The sequence below is a fragment of the Anopheles maculipalpis genome, chromosome 2RL (assembly GCF_943734695.1).
Source record: "Anopheles maculipalpis chromosome 2RL, idAnoMacuDA_375_x, whole genome shotgun sequence".
NCBI classification, from domain to species: Eukaryota; Metazoa; Arthropoda; class Insecta; order Diptera; family Culicidae; genus Anopheles; species Anopheles maculipalpis.
Window position 1 is genome coordinate 96,128,285 of NC_064871.1, and position 16,785 is coordinate 96,145,069.

At 44.8% G+C, this 16,785-nt stretch overlaps 4 protein-coding genes across 5 annotated transcripts in view; 2 read left to right on the forward strand and 2 right to left on the reverse strand.

Annotated features, from left to right (window-relative positions):
- LOC126567999 (sodium-dependent nutrient amino acid transporter 1-like) overlaps window positions 1-16,785 on the forward strand; it is a 322,406-nt gene that overhangs the window by 182,521 nt on the left and 123,100 nt on the right. The gene's annotated exons all lie outside the window — the stretch shown is intronic.
- Window positions 1-16,785, reverse strand: part of LOC126568014 (protein CBFA2T3) — a 416,394-nt gene that overhangs the window by 160,254 nt on the left and 239,355 nt on the right. The gene's annotated exons all lie outside the window — the stretch shown is intronic.
- Window positions 1-16,785, reverse strand: part of LOC126568156 (large neutral amino acids transporter small subunit 2) — a 148,384-nt gene that overhangs the window by 39,621 nt on the left and 91,978 nt on the right. The window lies entirely within an intron of this gene.
- LOC126567685 (uncharacterized) lies at window positions 9,008-13,496 on the forward strand. The gene is made up of 2 exons (XM_050223902.1): window positions 9,008-11,406; window positions 12,278-13,496. The coding sequence occupies exons 1-2, from the start codon at window positions 9,044-9,046 to the stop codon at window positions 13,494-13,496; spliced, it is 3,582 nt and encodes a 1,193-aa protein (XP_050079859.1). The 5' UTR covers window positions 9,008-9,043.

Consider the following 16,785-nt stretch of genomic DNA (forward strand, 5'->3'; position numbering starts at 1 on the left):
TTTGGACCGATCCGTTTGGATAGAGGACATGCTGCACGGTTGTTTCGTTTGAATTAACACTCGTTCGCTCATTGTAAATTAATATTTACCGCTCCCGATATGCAATTATGCGTGTGTTTGCATGACGGCTTCTTTTTAAGATGGATCGCAGTAAAATAGGACGTGGCGGTTGAAAACGAGGGCTGGCGAAGAAGGTGTGCAACAAAGCTGCACAAGGGTTCATAGATTATGTTTTCTTTGCGTATAGGTAGGTGAGTTGATTGGATAAAGAACTGAAGATGTTACAAAGTGTCACAATAAGTTACATCAAATGGCAACCAATAAGGAGTCTACCTTTCTATGCAAGTTTGGATGTAGATCTTCTTCGTCTTGGCCTGCTCAGGGTTGAGCACGTTGCGTAGACATGGCCTGGTCGCCAATCCAGGAAACTCAGTCCAGGAAATTCAGTCGCTGTGCTCCTGTACGCCTCGTGCCGAACGGGTCGCTGTTGAGCGTCTTCTTGGTGGGGCATGAGTCCGGCATCCTCATCACGTGCCTCAGCCGACGTATCCTACCAGCTTTGACTACCGTCAGGATATCAGCACCGCCAAACAGCTCAGCTAGCTCGTGGTTCATTCTCCTTCGCCACACGCCCTGCTTGCACACACCGCCAAAGATAGTCCTTAGCACGCGCTATTCGAAAATGGCGAGTGTATTGGCGTCCTCCGTTAGCGGACGTATCAAAGTGCGCTATATCGTACATTTCGTGTGTTGTTGGAGTCTTCTGGTTTGCTGGAGTTTATGGAGTCCGTAGTAGGCACGATTCCCCTGAACAATGCGCCGTCGGTTTTCGTTGCATACGTTGTTGTTCGAAGTTACGACGAGTTGGTACGACCAAGGCAGCAGAACTCCTCTACCACCTCTAGATCGTCACCGTCGACTGATACTCTGCTTCCGAGTCGGGCTATATCACGGTCAGTGCCTTCGGCAAGAAGGTCTTTTGTCTTCGTCGCATTGATCCTCAATCCAATTTTATTGACCTCGCGTTTCAGTCGGGTGTACGCTTCGCACACCGCCGCAGATGTCCGTCCGATGATGTCGATGTCATCCGCGAAGCCAAGGAATTGGGGGTGATGGGGTGAAAATCGCGCCCCGAATATCGAAGACCGCCTTTCGCATGACACCCTTCAGAGCAATGTTGAACAACAAACAGGATAGTTCGTCCCCTTGCCCAGTGAGATTCGAACGACTCCGACAGCATACTCGCAACTCTCACCCCGTCTAAGTGGCCCTTAACAGAGGTACAAGTTTCCCATGGAATTCTGGAACACTGCTGCATGGTGTTCCATAGTTCGGTCCGAAGTAGAAGTAGCTTTCTAGCAAGGAACTGTGCTAGGAATTGTGCAGCAATTTTTGCACTTTTTCTGTCAAAAATGCGATCTTTACCATTTCACTTCTCTCTACGTGCTTGGCGTTAGTAGTCACAGAGAAAGTGTTGTCTATTTCATCGCAATTCGAACAAATTCAACCTGTTCCAATGTGCACAAAGGTCACAGGAAGTGCTTTTAATCCTCATTCGTGATGATCTAATGTAGTACAGAAATGTAGCCACAAAAACATAACAGACAACCATAAACGTCTACCCAAAAATGGTTTACTAACGGCTCATTATTCGGTTTCACGGTTGTGATGTGCGGTTGCTGCCCGCATGTACTGCAGCATCCAGCAGTATATTAAGTTTGGTTTGAATGTTCAACTTTCCTTTTAATAAACCCCGCGAATCGGAAGTGATTTTACTGTGTTGACCTGGTTTTTGTTGCCCTTTTTTTCTCTCGTTCAATTTGCAGTGAAGCTGTGCAACTCGTACGAAAAATTGGCGCAATATTTCCGCCACCAAATTTTGCACGCTTTATGCAAGAAGATGAAAAAGAAGAAGATGAAAAAGATTGTAAAATTTATCACCAAGTATTCAATAAATCGTTCGTTTGACCTTTTCTTCTGCCACACGATGACATCCTCTAGTGCACTGTGGTGAACAAACCGCAAACGATCAATCGACGACGCACACACGCGCTTTGGACGGAAATGTCAAAGCGAACGAGTGGAATGGATTTCGTTTCGTATTTTATGGTGGTTTTGTGGGTTTCCTTTTGCAGTAAGAAGGAAAAAATCTTGATAAATGATTTACTGCAAAAAAAGATGTTATAGTTTGAAGCGCTTTATGCCATTTTATAGCAAGCTCTCTTAGCATCTTCATTGAGAGCACCACGTTCGGGAGATCTTGATCTACAACATATTGCACACTGAAGGAAGGAAATGGTATTGTTTTGTGGTAGATGTAAAAAAGCTACCAAAACCCAGTGTTCCGGTTTCCTTGAATTAAGAATCAATTCCGAAGAATAATTTGATTACAATTTCACGGCTAAACTATTGACGTTTCGGAACCCGTGGATCATCGTCTCACAGACGAAGATGAACTGTTTCGTTCATAGTTCATAGCGGCGTACACGGCGGGTAAGAGAAACCGCATTCAATGTCAGCGCCGACCACAAAGGCATATTATTTTAACCATAACCTAGACAGTTTTTCAATTATAGCACATTATGCCCGTGTTGGGGGTGCATGTTGCAAATGCTTTTTTCAAAAAGAGGAAAAAATAAAAAAGCCCCCGGTGCGAAACACACAGCCAGTGATCGCTGATCGTGAAAGAATTAATGGTTTTCTTTGCGTTTTTTTTCATGTTGACTTTTACCTTTGAGATTAATTTATTTTAACACGTGTTCTTTACCCTCTTTATTACACATATTATAGCAAGTGTAATAATTGTTTGTGTAACGATGTAGAGATATTAATTAGCGGGCGGCAATAGCTGATTACTTGCTCTCTCGCCCTGTTTTTCCCACGCAATTTTCTCCATATTGTGTAACAAAAGTTAACCAAACCTCCACAGACACATACATCCATCCACTCTGCCATCCTATCGCTCTACCATGGCCCCAAAAATGAAACTTCACTTTTCATCATGGGATGTGCATCGAACCGTATCGCAGTCCAACAGCACCGCCGATAAATTCGCCACGCATCTCGCTTATTGGAGGCTAGGCTTTTTCTGTTTTACCCCAATTAAAAGCCCACAGCGAAAACCACAAAACATCTACCACATACACAACACTAAACCTAGAGCGGTTGGGTGTTACAACAGCCAGCACCGACCGATCACAGTTTAGCTACAGGTTGAAGTGTACGGCATACGCAGGCTTTTCCTCTCAGTTTTGATTAATCCACATACTCACAGAGCTCCACACGCTCTGGGTTGTGTGTCGCTTGATTATGAAAATCATTTCAACTGGTGTGTTTGGCCTCGTTGGAATTGCAGTCACATCCTCCTTACCGGGAGATGGATGATGCCGACAGTTGCCCGAAAATCGTAGGCTTTTCGGATCGGTGGTGAGCTTGATAGATTGTGGTTTTGCTGCTGCTACTGGTTGAAGGGTGTAAATAGTGGATGACTAGCGATTGCAACACCTCGCTTACTCTTTTACTGTTGGGTTTTCATCGTTGAGTGAATTTGCTTGAATTTTCTTTTGTAACATTGACCCGATGAACTTTTGGCATCTCAGGCAAGATACAAGCGATTAAATGGCACGACACCCCGGGGAGAGGGAACGATGAATCTTTGCGCAAATTTCGTGCAATGCTTTTAAGCGTGTAGTAAGTAGCTGTAGCGAAATGTTCGAAGGAAGCTTTGCAAGAGATTAATTCGTTTGATCGATCTAGCGATCGAAGGTAAAGCTGTGAATTGGCGTAGTAAATTTAAAATAATCGTAACTGCGATAGTGGCTGGGGGAGATATTGTTGGATTTGTTTGTTATTTATGTCGTAGGCACTGATCAATTTTATGTCCATCAATTTTCAGTTTTTCTTTTTTTTTTTTTTTGGAGCTTAGGGTTTAAGGAGTTCTGAAGCCAATATCTTGAATTTTCTGGTTTGGTATCTGTTAATAACTTAATAACAGACTCTCAATAATTTCTTATTGAATACAAGATATTCGTCTGGTCTGGCTCAACCGTTCTATCCAGGGACCGTTCACCAGCAGTGAGGATTGATATAGTTAAGTCTAGTAAGCCTTTTGATAGCCAAAATATGCCTTTGCAGTGGCTCGCTAAAGCTGGACGAAAAATGGAAAGAGGCACTGACCACAGTCTGGATTCTACAATAACAAACGCTGCAAAATGTCAAGAGAAGTCTATGTCATCCAAGGTATAGGGTCAGAATTTCCCTGGAGATGAAATGACGTAGTGATCGATGAATTTTGGTCACTCCATGCAACAAATAACGCTGCAATGAAGGTCCCTTGGGAAACATTTTGGAGTAAAATTCGATCGTAAATATAAATGTTCCAAAAATACTAAAACATCAACTCGCTAATAGCATTCAATGCGCTGACCAGCAATACATTTGTTTTCCACTAATGGAGCATTCTCGTCCGTAACTTAATCGCTTTTTCGAACAGGACTTTTGGTAGTCGAAAGCTCGCGTATGTCCCGTAAAACTTTCGCTCTTTTACCGAAAACATCAACTTTTTTTTTCCTGTCGTCTCTATTTATCAATATGTTATTCCATCCTTTCTCTTTCGACGGCGATTCGTCTCGTTTTGCGCACGATATTGATCATGAACTATAGCTGCATAATTAATGCCAACCGAAAACCCGGAAAGGAAGAGGACGGAAGGAACAGCCAGCCGGCGAGTGTTGCTGTGGAGGTCAAAACCCGAATAACTATGCGCCGCGGTGTGTTGGAAGGAACAGGTTTCAAGTTTTTATTTCATTTGACCAATTCGGTGATTTGTTGCAGTAGTGATCTATGGGGCTTTTGGCCCACTCCGTCGAGGCAGAAGATTAAATATGCGTATGCAAAATTGGTGTGGCGCACGTTGGTTGACATATGGATGGTTTTTCGGTGGGTTTTCACCTCAGCCTCTCGTTGTGAGTCACTCGGCAAGGGCGCTTTCGGTTGCTGCTTTGGTGGAGCTGTTTATGATCGGCGTCAAGTGAAAATGAGAAGGGAATGTGAGTCGAACTTTATGTTTACCTTGTGTTTTTTTTTCACTTTTAGATTAGTCTTTTATCTAGTTATTGATATTCTGTACTCAAGATTGTATGTTTCTTCTAACAAATTTCTATGTTATTTCAAATTCGTGTATCATTTTTAACTAAGTATCAAAATTCAGAACATTATTTTAATCATTTTTATACTTTTTAATGGTACTTCTCCGTGATGCGTTTCTGAACCATTGACCCAGCCTGCGTTTTAATTAACGCGAACAAATGCTGCATGGATGTTTTTTTTCAGCTAAAATGTTTCAATGAAGTGTTTTTAAAATTATGTTTTTGCTTGATGCGGAAACCACGCAACAAGTTAAAACCCCCATTTCGACGCTCTCTTCACGGTCCACGTGAGATGTACTGCCATCGTTACCATCACCGGCACATTGCCGATGTGTTAAAACGCATTTCGTAACAGAAGAGGCCTCAACCGGGTTGTGCTTAATTTTTGTAGCTTCCTGCTGTATCTCCTTTGTTCATCTTCCTTTTTTGTTCAAAGTGGACGAATTAGATCTGTACGTGTGGTTGAGTTAAACACTCTTAATCGGAAGTGCGCTCGAAAGATTACCTCATTTTGGTGGCGGTGTTGGATTGGGAGTAAACGAGCCTCCAAAGTCGTGCATTTCACACCTGTGCACCGAACAAACGTGCTGCTGGATTCCATTTTTTGCAATTTTAGATCCAAACGCTGGGTGTCAATATTGGTACCCCCAAAACTGGGGCTTTTCATTCAAACAGCTCGCGACTTTGTTGGTTGAAACGATCGAGAAACATAAAGATGGGTTGAAAAACATGATTAGTCTTCTGTTTGTTTCTCATTTTTTTTTTCGAACAATCTCTCGATCAGGTGTTTCATATGCAGACACCGGCTCAAAGTCTTGTATGTTAATGCAGCAAACAATTATCTCCGCCAAAACGTCTGCACAGTGCAGCATAGATGATGCGCCGTCCAAGATAATGAGCGGATGGTTTGTTTTGTTTCTGCCTTCTGTCTGGTACATCTTGCCGAAACCTCCAGCCGACTGGCCGGACGGATATGATCTAATCGTTCGTTGCTTTGGCCTTTGTCTGACTGTAAGCGTTGAGCGTAAGAAAGAAGATAGAAATCACTAACAGGCGATCACTTATTAAAGTAAAAGTGAAAATAATTCATGCCCGCGGTGCGATCGAAGCGAAAATCGTCCTCCCCGATGTCTCAGCGTCGCTCGTGTGGCGAGCCCGTCGGAAAGTTGTCATTAGAGAAAGGTAATTTGAAGAGCTTTTGAAGAGGAACATCTATTAGCGAAACGATTGTGATCATCGGTATCGAGATGCGCTGCGGTGCACGCATGAGGTGCGAGTAAATATGAGTCGCAGTTGGCTGCTGGGTGGGGGAGATCTGAGGTGGCCGTTCGATGGAAGGTAAGCGTCAATTTGCAAGATTAGAAGCGCCACGAATCGATTCGTCGATAATGAGGACATTTTGGAATGGATATTAAACGGCGTTTAAGAAACGCCTTTTTTGTGGTTTTTTTTTTAGTGTTAATCAGGCGTGTTTTGTGTCGAAAAAAGGCATGAAAATAGCGACTTTTAGTTTTATTATTCTTTGGAATTATTGTGTGCGAATTTGTGTTGATTTTTGCGACATTTTACGCTTGGTTGATGAATTGATTTACAAAACAACTGGTACTAAAGTGTTGTATTGATTGATCGTCTGTGAATTGTCTTTGTTGTTATAATAAACCTTGCAGTACAGACAGTAAGAGCTTAGAGTTCTTATCATCGGTGGAGCGAAGTCTTATTTACTGTTTCGGTGGGTAAACATGATTTAAATGTTAAGACACCATGCTTCAAATTGTGAGGGACTTCTTTCGTAAAAATATTTCAAGATAATAGTGTACCCTAAACTCAATAGTCTACACCAGAAGACCTCCAGAAAAGAAGAAACGAATTTGAGATATCTCATCTTCTCAAACCAAATATATAACTACTGCCCATGTAGACGACTTCAAAGGACTGTACGCATTTGGTAGTCTGATACCATTCGCATGACATGATTGACCTACCGGAGCCCTAGACACTTTAAAAATGTTGTATCAACACAGTATCCTTCATGATGAACCTTAGAAATACTCATAAGATCATATGATCACTCCTTTCCTCATATAAAGTCAAACATCTTTGTTGAGCTGGTTTTCACAAGCCTTAAGACTAATGGTTGGCAGGTGAGACTCTTTTCCATAACCCAAAATCTTTTTTGTTGTCGTAAGTGACAAGATTGGCGATTTTCTGGACGGCAGAAAGGGGGCCGTCTCAGTGGCGTAGGTCCATAGAAATTTCATTCCATCTTTAACTCCACTGCAATGTTGGTGTTTTTGTTTCGTTATCTGATTTTCTAAGTGTTAGCTATCAATTGAAGACCAATTTTTCTACAGAGATTTTTCAATTACTTACTAATTTTTTTTAGTAGTGATTCCACTTATTTCTTATCAAAAGTTGGAGACGTTGAAGCAAACTTTTATCGAAACATCAACATAATATTACTTTTATTGACATTCTTCGCCTCACTCCATCCTGCAAGAGCGAAATCATTTAATTTCGATTTTAACGAACGGAACACAAACAAACAACACTCCCTACCAAGTCAAACCTACCGGCGGCGATGGTCTTGCGGAAGAGTGTAGCCTGGCATTTACTTTCCATTCGCTGCGGTGGAGTGATCATCATCTTCTTTTTTTCCAGCTGCTAATTTTGTATCGTTCGAATGAAATGAACGCAATTGCTAGTGAGCTTAGCAGAAGTAGCAGCCGCAGCCGCAGCAGAAGACGCACGTGTACCGTCTGATAGCGTTGAAAAGGCGAAGGAGGTACCAGCGTTCCAAACGGCCTAAGAAAAGATGCTTCAGATAGCGGTCGCGCGCGCGCTCTAGCTTTATGAACGGTAATAGGTTGAATTGTTCGAGCGGGGTTTAGCTAAATTGCCCTCTCCCCAATAATGGCAACCGAAAGGAAATTCCCTCCAGCCGAAAAGGGGAAAGAGGAGTGTGCGAGAGGAAATATCGTATACATGTCGAATTGCGATAGAATCGATGCATATCTCGTTCATGGTCATGGAAATGGAAGTCAATAATTATGATAAACCCAATCACCCACTACCACACAGCGGTGTGGTGTAGCGGATCGAACATTTGCAAATGGTTTGAAATTCACTTGATATTGAGGGAATTTCACTTTCGTTGGTGTAGTGGTGTCTTTATGTTACTGGGTTTGGTGGGGCTACTGCGATTTTTGGAAAGGTCAAGATATGCTGTTCCATCGTCAACAGCTTACGATCAATTTCACTATTCCTTCAAGGCTGTAATGAGACATATGTGAAATAAAGGGCTTTTAAAGTTTGGAGATTTGGTTCCAATTTGTAAGAAATCTCATTCGAATTGTTTGTTGGAAGAATCCCAAATAACCCTGAACCAAATGAAACTTGTGTACCCCGTTCTTATGTACCCTTCTGACTACTGTTTTAATAGTTTTCTTCCTTTCTTTTTCTTTAATCCACAGAAACACGCCATAATCCACCAAAACCGATCACGCAACGCATTCGGCAGCGATTTCAAGCAAGTGTAGCTCAGCTAGATTATGCTTGCAAGCCACTTCCAACCCAACGAACCTTTGCAGCATGTAACAGGCCGTCGGTGGCGTTATCGAATGCACTCCTTCTTGGTGGTGCGCAACTGGTGCGTGTTGTGTTGCGAGTAGCTTGGGTTAAACTTCTTCTGGACGCTCACCGTGCGCAAGATACTTCAGGCAGTATCGTGATCCGTTTTTGCCATTTTTCTTGCGTGTGTGTGTGTGTGTGTGTGCATCTCATAGCGAATAAGGCGTCCCGAGTCTCCTTCACCACCACGTCTTTCGTTGCCCTGGTTGGCAAGTGAAGCGGCGGATATAACTATAACGGTAGAAGTGATCCGAAAGTGAGAGTGAAAGATGGAAAAATATGTAACCGTAGTTTCGGTGGATGATCAGCTGCTATCGCCGATCGTACCTGTGATTGAGCCGGTCGTGATTGTCGCTAGCAGCGGTACGGGGGCCGATCGTGCGGTGGAGCTAAGCAATATGATTGGACTCGCGAAATCCGTCAACGGAGCGGACCAGCAGCAGGTGTCACACGTCGACGAGCAGGACGATTCACAGTTCGTGACGGTGCTGTCCATCAACCATGGGGGAGACGGTGGCCGAACAGGCGATGGACGACAGAATGCGCCGGAAGTGGTGCTAGTGTATCGGTTACCGGGTGAAAGGCTCGGCTTTGGACTAAAGTTCCAGGGAGGCACAAACAGCAACGAGAAAATACAGCGCCTCTTTATACAGTCCTGTGCGGAGAATAGTCCTGCGTCACGGGTCCAGGCAAGCTGGGGTCATTTGCGTGAAGGTGATGAAATCCTAGAGATTGACGGTGTTAATGTCAACCGGATGACGCGTATCGAGTGTGTGACGTGTTTGAAGGACAGCAATGTTGCCATCAAGCTGTTGGTTCGGAATGGAGAGGGAAAGGTACAGAACTTTTACGGTGAGACAGGTTCTGGTGGTGTGCATTCGGGCAGTTCAACTGGAGATGGTACCAGAGGTGTCGGAGGAGGAGGACGAGAAGCACTACCAGAGCGGAAGGGAGCACCTCCACCTCCGCCACCGGTTCCTCCACGGAAGTTGAACAAACGTAAGCAGGTGCCGGCAGAACAACAGCCGCACTCGTTGAACGGTACAGATGTAGGGCCACCTTCCAAGCAGACTTCGGGAACATCCTCAGCTTCAGAAATCTTCGTTCCTCCACCGGATGCGGAAACATACAGCAATCTCTTTGCAGACGATATAAGTGATTTAATATCAGAATCGGATGATACGGCCAGCACCATCTCGACTGTGGTCGATAAGTTCTCGATCTGTTCGAGCCTGTCGTCCGAAGACTACACGATCCCTTCGCACGGCGGACCGGCCGGCATTGGGCAGAGTGCTGAGCTGGCCAAGGCTCTGAAGCCTTTCACACTGCTCGAGCAAGAGTTCAATCTGGAGAGCAAGTTTGAAACAACCAACCTGTTTACCTTCAAACCACCGCCTCCTGCTGCTGGAGCTGCCTCGAATGTGGTCCAGCTCGAGGTACCGCCGGCGGAAAAGCCGTCGCGACCCACAGATTCGGTCGCACCTGCTGCCGGTGAGTACGAAAATGTCACCATCATGAAGGTGGATGAAAATCGCAATTACGAGAACGTAACCGTACCGTACGGGCCGTACGAAAACGTCACCATACAGACGGTGCAGCCGTACGAAAACATGGTACTGAACAGGTCGACGGTTGCAGGTCGTCGACAGAGTAGCAGTGAAATGTCGTCGCCGCCACCACCACCGCCACAGCAGACGGATTCGAGTGGGGTGTACGAAAATGTCGAGCTAAAGGCAACGGTTCCACCACGACCCTTACCCCGGCAGGGTGCCTTAGTAGAGCCGAAGAAGCGAGCACCGATCCCTGTGCCAATTCCGATCGTAGTGCCACCACCACGGTTGAAGCCGGCAAAACCTCCACAGCAGCTATCGAACGGGCAGCCATCTCCGGCACAGACGCCACCGGCGTCTACAGCGACAACACCGCTTGGATCGGAGTTCAACACTATCCAAAGCTGGCTGCAAGAAGCGACCGAAGTGATTCACGAGTGTGCTCTCGCCGAGAACAGCAAGGAGGAGGAAACAGCTCTATCCATCGAAGAGAAAGCGTCAGCCGATGGAAAACAACCACCACCAGTAACGGCGTCCACCGATCTGCCGCGGTTGATCGATTTTCATCCGAAAGTATCGGTTCCATTGAAAGCGCTGGAAGACATGGATGCTATCACAGCACCACCGGCATCTCCGGTAAGATTTGAAGGAACTGTCGGAAACGATGGAACGCACATGCCAGAGGATGGCTCGGAAGGTGATGGTGGACTAGTAAGCGGAGTTCGGTATGAACTACCACCGTCCGAGTCTGTCGTGAGGAAGTGTATTAAGATCTTGTCCAGCGAGGATCATACGTACATCGAGAGCAGCTCGAGCGATGAGGACGAGGAAAAGCTGTACGGACGGTCGGAGGATGAGGACGATCGGAGTAGTTCGTTGTCGCGCGAGGCAACGACACCGGAACAGTTTCTCAGTGGCGATGGAGGGTACAGTGATGAGGATGGGGAAAAGCTTGGCCCGCCGGAGATTGTGTCCGGTGGTCCGTCCGAGGCGTACTTTAACTTCCCCTGGACGTCCAATCTGTTGCCACCGATTGGTGAGGTGGAAGAGGAATTCTCCTCGCTGGAACATCAACATAACGGGTAAGTTTTTCTATTTTTTAATCTTTTGAATTCTCAAGTCTAGTAGTAAGGCTTTTTCTGCTACTCGAGAGCTTTCCATTTGGTACTGAATTAAGTAAAACTTGACTTTGACTTGGATTATAAGTGGATTGTTGAGGAAAAAAATATCCAAGGTGTTTGTTGTTGTAGTGATCTAAATTTAGGTTAATATTATCTTTAAATTAATATTTTGAACTCTGTATCACGTCGTATTCTAACAATACTTCACTGGACCGTCATAATTAATTATAAATAAAATCACGTCGTATTCAGAAATTCGAATATCTTTTTTCGGATTTTAAACTAACCTTACTTATCAATTATTTTTTTTTACTGTGGACATTGCTGAACGTTACTAGAATTTGTCCGAGAAATTAATATTTTTGGCTGCGTAAGAAAGTAGTATTGGCGACTTAAAATTTTCTTTGAATTCACTAATAAAACAAATATTTGTCCAAAACAATAAGCACTGTGCTTGAAAGCTTTTTGAAGCTTTTAGCCTTCGTTAAACATGAAAGCTTTTGCATACACGACATTGCATACATTCGATACAACAAAGCGTCTATTATTCGTGCACAACAAATTGCATACCCTTTAGGCGCATATCTTGATTCCTACTCTATCATTAGTTTTATCGTTTACTACCCTTTGAGAGGCGAATGAAGTCTCTAAGACTCAAAGCCTCTATAAATAAAAATAAAAAAAAAAAAAAGTTTACTACCCTTACCTCACGCAATATAACTTCCTGCCATCCAGGAAGCGCTGCTGCTGCTGATGATATAGCCGAAATAAAAAATATCTAGCATTGGGAATGTGATAATAATGTTTACCTTTATTTTTCGTTTCATTTTAGGCCGATAGTTATTATCAACACCGCGGAAGAAACCGTTATCAACGACACAAACAATAACCAGCAGCGGGAGAGAAAGAAACCGATGCACGATGACGAATCAGCCAAACGCATGCCACATACGACCTTACCGTCGGCGAAAATAGTCATCACAAGTGGTGCCGGGCATCAGCACCGTATCGAAACACCGATGATGAGTGAATCGGAGTGTGCATTAGCTGGGGATTTGAATCATTCAAAGAAGTCGGCAGATGAGCTGGATGTTGAGATGGATACGCGTGATCAGGTATCGCAAATGGACGAAGCAAGCGATGAGGATGATCAAGATCAGGACGCAGTAGATTCGGACGATTCGTTGGAAGTTAGTGAGCGAACGTTCAAGGCACACGAGGCCAGAATCCATCCACAGACGGTAGAGTCGGTTGAAAAGGTAAACAGCAGCGAGCTCAGCTCAGCTGATAAGACGCGAGATGTGATGCAAGTAAGCGTAGAAACTGAATCAAGCATTACCTGCCGGGACGTAGAAACCGATAGCACGGTCCAGGTAGACAACCGAATCACACCGGAACGGGAAGACATTCCGGTAACGATCGAACACAGCACAAGCGAAATGGAAACGGAGACAGGTGAGCGCGATGGTGCAGCGAACGAAACGGGTGTCGTCCCCGGGGACGCACCAGGTGAGCTAGCGATCGAAGCGAGTGCAACGACAACGATCGTGAATGATCGGGAAGAAGTGGACGCGGACGCGGGAGGTAGTATCGATGCGATCTGTGGTGACGTAGACATCGTCGTAGGCGATACCGTTGAGAGTGACTTTGAGGAGCTGGTCAAAGCGCAAATCGAACCGCTCGACGTCGAGGACAGTTCGGAGCAGATACAACAGATTCATGAGCGAATCATTGTTGGCATTGAGCGCGCTGTTAGTGATGAAGGTGTTGTGGTAGAGGATGTGTTGCCGGCCAGTGGTTCGGAGTTGGAGAACACCGAACCTCCGGTATCCGAGGCGGACCCAAGTGATACAGTGATGACGGTGGACGGTGAAGAACCGACCGTTCAAAGTGATATCCCTGTAGAGGATGATGTGGTAGTGAAAAGTGCCGTGGTACCTGTCACAGACGAACAGGAACATGCTGATAGTGAGCGGGAACGTGCTGTTGCTGTTGTGGAGCAGGAGGAGGAGATATCAGCCGAAAAACATCCAACAGAACAAGGTATGTGAAGACTAGGCAGTAAGGCAGGGGCATTGTTACGATGATGCACCGTTGCGACCGCCATCCGTAATGGTTGCGCGTTGTATTGTTATTACACTCAGTCACTACCACACGGAGCCGTCGGGTCTTGTGTGTTGTCCGGTTTGGGTGGAATTTGTTTGCAAGCTTTCTTTACACTTGCGCTTGTTAGTCGGTAGGGTGCTGCGATAAGATAACGTGTGTGTGGGGGCAATTAATTTAAACGATGTAGTGTCGTTTGCTCGCACCATTAGAGCTGTGTGGTGTATACGTTTTGAGACTGAGTGCAGATGACGCACTCCAATGTCGTGGCCTGGGCAGATTTCGATTGCCAAGGTCGATCGGAAGGTCGATATTAAAAGTGGCAATTCAATGTGTCCGATACCCGCGATTGATAACTGGTGTAGAGCAAAGCAGTACTAGGATATGAAGCACAACAATATCCTACCGCTGCTCAATCGTCCAAAAGATGCACCATCATCAGCAGGTGGGGGTTTTCCCGGGGATTCAAATCTTTCGCTCGCCTAGTCTCGGCAAACAAACGACTTCATTATCGGGATAACCATCCCGGTATGGTAATAGAAAGCCAAGATTATCTGATAAACAACGATACAGCACCTGAAACGTGCGCTAGCGAAGCGCAATACGCAGTTCAAAGTGTGAGCAAGGGCCATTTAAATGCGAGTGATATTTTCTTCACTTTTGATGGGCGGGGGCAGAAACAAGCGCAAAGAAAGGGTCCCACTTTTTTGCGATCGGAATTGTAGAAGCAGACCCTCTAGTGGAGAAGGTCGTCCAGATTTAGTAGGCGCGATCACGCAAAATCAGCATGTCGTCTATCTTGGGGAAGGCGTGTGCCCATAGTGTGACCGTATGATTAGGGTGCTGCTGAAGGCGTTTTGTCGCCTATGGAGTTTTGTTTCCACCACCGACCATAAATGAGGGTTTCCCCTTTTAACGTGCGAGAGAGGTAGACGTGCGGAGGACGCCAAATGTCAAATCGTGTGCCACACACTCCTCGTTCTCGGAGATCTGGATCCAATTTAGCTTTGCCACCAGTAAGGAGACTAGGCGCTCTCCAGCCAAGAGATGGCTCCAAGAAACAGCAATTAAAGTTTTTGACATTTGATAAATATGACTTGGCGCAGCTGGCTGAAAAAGGGTGGAAGGTGGAAAGCAGACTTTTCTTTTTTACGGTGGCTTGTAGAGGGATAGCGCTTTTTTACTTCTTGTCCATTTGCTGTCTCCCTACTTTTTTAAGCTTCTACTTAAGCTATGTTGAGGAAGGTACTTACGCGGAGGAACTAAACACGAACACCCTGCTACTACGCCTTGGTATGATGTGTTTGAAGGTGTCTATCGTTGGTCTTTGTTTGAAGCTTATGCTCTCGAAGGCTTGCCATTCAGCACCAAGGAAGTGCTGATGAAAAAGGAAATACTTGGTAGTACAACCCCTCAAGAAAGGTGTGGTTCAACGTGTGTGCCCATGTATGCGAAGACTCGTATATGGTCGCTATCTCAACAATGAGTGTGTGCAGTTCTGTGATGATTTTATGGCCAAAGAGAAGGTGTCGGATTAAAGAAAATAGTAAAAACGATCTAATTCTAAATGTGAGACAATTAGTGCAGTCCAGTTTCCTGCTTCAAGCTGGAAGTAGTTCCTGGACTAACGTTCTTTCTCTCTTTCTCTCGCCGTCAGATTTGTCTCGGGTGAGGTACAAATATTGGGGATTAATCTGTTACGGGAAAGCAGAAAGGAATTATACGCTTGCTTTCACCAACGGGAAGAAAACTAAGCAAGGCTTACGGTTAGCAGTGGGTGACAGCACAAGCGAACGTCTTCAAAGCGGATCAATTTGTGTCCTTTTGGTGTAGCAAAAGAACGTATCAGACCGGTTGATTTGGACTTATGCCGTACGTCAATTTAGCTTACTTTAAGCAGGTCCTCTGACGGTAATTTCTCGGTTTTAATACGACGAACTTCTTCTGTACCTCATTGCAAAGATGCAGAAAGATTGTTATTTTGTTACTATTTTATATTAAATAATTGTCTAAATTTCCATCTATACTCTGGATCAGCATTTAGATTTCTGAGTAGCAGAGATATTCGATCTCTACTCAAACTCATCCAAGCTCATCAAGCCGCACAGAATTGGAAGTAACGAAGTAATAAGATTTTAGTGAAAAATGGCCATAAAATAATAACATGATCCATTTTTCCGCAGCGTTAAACCTTGCAAAATCCTATCAAACTTACCATCAGGCGTCAAGTAGTAACAGTATTACTCCAAAATGCTTTAAAACGCTTATAATCTATATATTCTACTTGAGATGAAAGTCTCTACCAAGTGTTGGCAGAACCTGCAAGTACTCAAACTTCATACTACGGAAATGCAGAACTTTTCACCGCATGATTTATTGCCAATTCGTAGGGAAATTTTTCTACCGCAGCATCAAACTTCACGCCGCTAGTACCAAGTACCCTTTTTGTCATCTGGATTAAGTGCTAAGGAAGGAAGAGAGAGGAAAAAAAGGGAAATCTGCCAAGCAAATAAGAACTCCAAAGGTCAATGGCAGCCTGTGAGTTGAGAAGCGATGTAGATTGGTGATTTTATATGACTTTGCCAGTTTTGGTCAGAAACCCTAAAGCACACTACGGGGAAGGTAAGCGCAAGATCGTTTGTCAATTTGTCCCCCCTTTGCCCTCTTCTCGTAACTGCGGTGATATGTCAAAGAAACGGCTTGTCGCCCGCCGCGGTTTCTTTTCGCTCACTTCAAAACACGACACGGCGGTGCAACGGCGTTAGTGTCGTCGCCTGTCAATCTTTGTCGGGTGAGAAGCTGTCGATAACGTCGAACAAATTTAACCCTATATCGTAAGGGAAATTGGTTTTTCCAAAACACGAGCACCATCAACTCATGTTCTATCCTTTTGCAAACGTGGGTTCAGGCTTGTTCGCATCTGGTTCTCTGCTTAAATTAGTAGCAAACCTTTGGAGAAGCTGGGAGAATAGAGAGCAAAGTCTTTGGATTTTCCCTTTCGTCGACCGTGGTTGGAAATGGGTTTGGCATTTTTCATTGTCAGTTCTATAATGCACACCAAGAGAAAGCTCGACAAATGAACGAATTAACTAATCAATCGTTGGAACACATTACCACTTGATCCTGATCGACAGTGGAGCACCGCGATGTACTCCTGGGAGCTCATGCCCAAACAGAGATGCCCACGCCACAGCTCTGCGTCCTCTGGTTTCAGGATATTGACAGACAACAACAAAA